The sequence below is a fragment of the Aureococcus anophagefferens genome (assembly GCF_000186865.1).
Source record: "Aureococcus anophagefferens unplaced genomic scaffold AURANscaffold_80, whole genome shotgun sequence".
Classification (NCBI taxonomy): Eukaryota; class Pelagophyceae; order Pelagomonadales; family Pelagomonadaceae; genus Aureococcus; species Aureococcus anophagefferens.
The window spans coordinates 14,696-19,825 of NW_008705631.1; the positions used below are offsets into that span (position 1 = coordinate 14,696).

The 5,130-nt window shown below is 64.5% G+C and overlaps 1 protein-coding gene across 1 annotated transcript; it reads right to left on the reverse strand.

Moving 5' to 3' along the window:
* Positions 1 to 63: 63 nt before the first annotated feature.
* Positions 64 to 618, reverse strand: AURANDRAFT_7207 (hypothetical protein; the record flags this gene model as incomplete). The annotated part of the gene is made up of 2 exons (XM_009043908.1): positions 64 to 380; positions 435 to 618. Coding segments are annotated over 2 exons (501 nt in total), but the record flags the coding sequence as incomplete, so codon positions are not given.
* Positions 619 to 5,130: the final 4,512 nt, after the last annotated feature.

Sequence of the window (5,130 nt, forward strand, 5' to 3'; positions counted from 1 at the left end):
GACGACTGCCCGAACCAAAGACCTGGGGGGCGATAAGGATTATAGTCGTGTTGACTAGCTTGGTACCTCTGGCGCGCGGTACCAACGCGTCGCAACATAGTCGGTCATACCGCCGTCTACAACAAGATCGGGATTACAAAGCCTTGCAAGGCCAAAATCACATATTTTGAGCGTACAGTCAGCGTCGACGAGCAAGTTTCGAGGCTTGATGTCACGGTGTGCAATACCAGCGGTGTGCAGGAAATGGACACCACTCAGGAGTTGGAAAATGAAAAACTTGATATGTTCGTCCCCAAGAACCTGGGAAGATTCGATCACCCGTGATAGATCGGTGTCCATGAGCTCAAAGACCACGTAGATATCTGTTGGTGAGTGTCGACCTACACTCGAATGCTGGTGCTGGTATCATCCAGAAAGGGACTAAATTGCTGTACTTATAGGGAGGATGGTTCGCATTTTAATAAGGTTGTTGTGTGTATCGAGAAGGCGCAGTAGGCGAACCTCACGTAGTGTTCTTTTAGCACACACATAGCTAGCAAACGCGTCGCTAATACGTTTAATAGCGACGTTTCCTGGCACCTTGAGATCTCGAGCTGCACAAACTTCTCCAAACGTACCCTTGCCGAGTCTCTCCAAGATCTTGTAACGCGCCTCGCCTTCTAAAAATTTCCCTGGAGAGACGTCTCGATGCCGATCGGGCAGTTTAATCTCCCACTCCCATGAGTGTTGACGGTGACTTGTTGTTGGTGACTGCCATTCCTGTAAGATCTGCCATTCCCACGATTTACTTTCATGATTTTGACGCAACATGCTGAACCGTAAATCTAGGTAAAGAACAGGGTGGTCCTTTGCGCATGCGCAGCATGGATTTCAGTCTGCATACTGAGGTCATTAGCCAAGACCATCAGGCTTGATCTTGTCGGACAAAAATCAGTTTTTTTCATGGGGAAAAAAAGAAAAAAAAAAAAAAAGGCCGGCGCCGCAGGCGCCGGCGGGCGCCGCAGGCCTTGAGGGGAAATGGCAGTGTTCCTGACCTAGACGGGAAAACGAGAAGTGAGATGGGGCTGCTAAGCAGCCCTGATTCCCAACAGGAGATAGGAAGCTAGGATAGTTTATTAGCTTCCTAACGACGCTATGACGTCAGTCAAACTACAGGTGCACTGTCCGGCGACTGTGCTACCTCGCTGAGCCTGGTGCTCTCTGGCACGTCGCTGTGACGCTAACCAGACAGACACCACAGACACAGAAGAGCGCTATGCTCTCTGTCCCTGCTTGGCAGTCACTCCTTCAGTTCGCTGTCTATAAGACTTGAAACTGGATTAGAATGAATTAAGGAAGGGAAGGGAAACTAGCAGGATGCGCAGTAGGAGCGCAGCCATCCGCCGCAACTTGAAATCGAGCGCAGGGTTCGGGCACGTATAGCCATTGGGCGTCGCTGGGTGGAATCACCAGACTATCATGCATACGTTACCACTAGCTCGAAAGTTACCGATTACATCAACTCGCAAATAGAGCTTCGAATGAAAGAACTCCGCCATCATGATTCAACTAGGAAATTTGAATTTGATAAACTCAAAGACCTTCAGATCCCACCGGTAGAAAGCACAGAAGGGGTGTCGGCCATACTTGTCAAAGATGTTGAGGAATTCCCTCCGCGAGTTACTAGACCAGGCTGGCAATTTAATGTACTTGAACCCGTTTATTATAATGATGGATCAAGTGCTGATCAGCGCACTTTACTGTGCATACCCAGCAATTTCTCGTCTTTGAATCTTACTGATCATCCGCCTTTCATTCCCTTCAATGACTATACCCGCAGATATTACGACCATCTCCTTCACAAAGTCCAAGGTGATCGAGAATACTGTCCGAACCCTCGTAGGGTACCGGGATCTCCAAACTTCTGTGATATTGGGCAGCCACGTGCACGCCCGAGTGTTTTTTTTTAAAACCGTCTTTAAATAGCATGGAACCCTGCTCGCAATACTTCGCGCGCTGCATCTCAGCTCTTTCGGGCGTCGAACTGGCGCCTGTTTTCAGTGATCCAGAGCCGCTAGCAGCCTTCGTGGACGACCCTGCGTGTCTGGTGCTCCGGGCGTTCGTGAGTGATGATGGTACTGCGGTGTTGTCGACATCGATGGCAGAACGCAGCCAGGGAAGCGCGTGCGAAGTCAATCTTCGGCGCCATCGACGCCCCCGGGGGGTCGGTACTTTTTGTGCGGTTGCGTGCTTGTTTGCTTTCGGCGCCCATGATCCTCGATCCGTTCCCGTCTAGGTGGCGTTCGTCAAGCTGTCGCCCCACTGCCTGAGCCCCGAGACGGTGGCAGCCAAAGTACGCGTGTTCCACATTGGGACAGGAGGTGTCGCGTCATCCCTCCAGGGGGCGCTCACCGGCCTGTACTGCCCGCTTCTCCTGGAGGCGACTGATCTCGGTGGACTGCCGCAACCGACGGGGAACCTGCTCTCGGAGCTCGAGACTTCTTTGCGGAGCGCCGTGAGAGACGCGACTCTGCGGGTGTGAAGCGTCCGCGTCTGCGCGCGCGCGGACGCGCGTACGCGCGAGAGATTGGCATACCCGCCGCTTTCGTGTCGTCGTGCGCGGCCGCCCGGTTTGCGGTCCGGTGCTAAGCCTCCCTCCATCACAGGCCAGACGGCGTGCGAGGCCCCGTCGACGAACTTTTTCGTATCGGAAACGACCGGCGACCGCCCTCGCCCTCCGTAGGCGTCGCTCGACGACTGCGCGGCGGTGCAGGCGCCCGTCGACGAGCTCGACTTTTGGGAGCGAGCTCGATCATCGCGAGGCATAGACGGGGACCTCGTCCACGCTGTCCATAGCGCACTGGAGCCACTGCGGGCGTCGTTCGTCGCGCTTGATGCGCGGAGCCGGGTCTGAGAGCCGCGCTCCGGTTCAGGCGGGGGTCGGGCGCGCTCCTCGAGACTCGCGCGCGATCTCTCCTGTGCGATCGTTCCCCGCCCCGCACAGGCGGTGTCTTGGGCGGAAACGGCCGAGGTCATCGACATGGTGCGCGACTCGCTGGACGCCGCGTGGAGGGCGGCGGGCCGAGGCCACGGGAGCGCGCAAGCGCCGGTGCCTTGGGAACGCCGCCCTGGGCTCGCGGGCGCGGAGTCGTCGCGGGCGCCCGCCCTTGTGACGACCGCCTCCAGGTACCCCGCCGGTCGCATGCGGCACGTCCTCGCCGTCGTGGGCGGCGCGGTCGCGCGGAGCACGCAGCACCGGCTGCGGGCCCTGGGGAGCGTCTGGGAGGCGCCGTTTGCGGAATCCCGGGCCGAGCTCGTCCAAGGTCCGCCGATCCCGAGTCTCGTGCCGCTCGCGCGCGCGGGTGTCGACCCGAGCTGCCGCGCGCGACAGGCGCGGCGCTGTGCGATCGCTGGTGCGACGCGTCCGCCGACCTCACGGCCTCGTGGACCGGCGACGGCGACGTCCGGCCCTGGGACGGCGCGCCGTACCGCGACGACTTCGCCGCCGGCCTGAGCGCCCGCCTCGGCGACGTGCTCGCGCTCCTGACGACGAGCGAGGAGCTCGCGCGCCTCCGTCCTCGGCCCGCGCCGCCCCACCTCGCCGCCGCCCGCGCGCGCTCGCGGACGCGGATTGCACCCGGCCCCGCGCGCAGTCGACGACGAGGCCGGCGTGCCGGGGCCGCGCGGCGGCCCGCGCGACGACGGCCCGGCGGCCGCGCCGGCGTCGTCGCCCGCCGCCGCGGGGCCGTCCCTCGCTAAGCACTTCGCCGGCCTGCAGCCCCTCCTGTACAACCGGCACACGGACCCGCGCTGGCGGCGGGCCGTCGCCGAGTACGAGAAGGCGCTCGGCCCCGTTGACGCGCGTCGCGCCGCGCTCCTCGCGCGCGCGCGCGCCGAGGCTGTGGGGCGCAGGCGCGCATCGCGGCCAACTTCCGGCGCAAGATCGCGCCGCTCCTCGACGCGCCGCACGCGCTCCTCGCGGAGTTTCGGCGGTTCCGCCAGCTTCTGGCGCGCCCCCAGATCCGCGATGGGCTCGCGCGCGAGCGCGAGGCGCTCCTCCGGCAGCTCGTTGATTCGCTCGAGTCGACGGCGGAGGCGTTCGACGGCTTCATCCAGGCGGCGCGCCGCCGCGTCCCTCGGCCCGCCGGCGGCCGCGCGCCGGGCCCGAGCCGCGCCGCAGGCCGCGAGCGACGCCGGCTGGTTCAGCGCCGGGACGCTGGGCCCGCACGTGAGCGGCGTCGTCAGCGCGCGCCAGGTCGCCGCGCGCGTCCGCGAGATGACGGCGCATGCGGCGGCGCTCTTCGGCGACCTCCGCGGGTGCGCGGACCTCGACGGCCTCGGCCGCGACCTCGCGACGCGGTGCCGCAAGACCGAGCAGGAGCTGCTCGCCGCGTGGGCCGCCGAGGTCAAGGCGGCGCTCACGGGGGGCGAGGCCGGCATGCGCATGAAGGGCCAGCTCATGGAGATCTCGAGGGACGGCGCGCGGCCCGCGTGCGGGCGCGCGCGCGCGCGCCGCGCGGCGGGCCACGCGACGACGCGCGCCAGGCGTCCTCAACGTCAACTACTCGTCGCGGCTCGTCCAGCTCCTCCGAGAAGTGCGCCAGCTCGGCGAGCTCGGCGTCGCCGTGCCCCCGAAGATCAGGAAGGCCGCCGAGGAGGGCGAGCGCTACTACCGCTTCGGCGTCCTCCTCAAGAAGGTCGCCAACTTCTTCAACCACATGGAAGCGCGCATCCTCAAGACGCAGCGACCCATGCTCCTCAACGCCCTCGTGGCCTTCGAGGAGCTCGTGGAGAAGCGCGACGGCCGCGGCGCCGCCATCGAGTGGACGACGCCGACCGAGTGCGAGCACTACGTCGAGCGCCTCCAGCGCGGCCGCCGCGTCCCTCGTCCCGCGGAGGCGCGGGGGCGGTGGCGGTCGGCGGCGCAAGGGGGCGACGCCGCGGCCCCGCGCGCGCCGCAGGCGCGCGGCCGCCAAGCTCGCACACGAGAACCGCGCGCTGCGCCAGCCCGAGCGGCGAACGGCCGGCACCCCGGGGGATCCCGACCGCACGCCGACGCTCGCGGTCGGTCGTGGCGGACGCCGCCCCGGCCGACGGTCCGGCGGGCGGTCGCCCCCCAGCCGGGCCCGCGACGGGGCGCCGTCGCCGGCG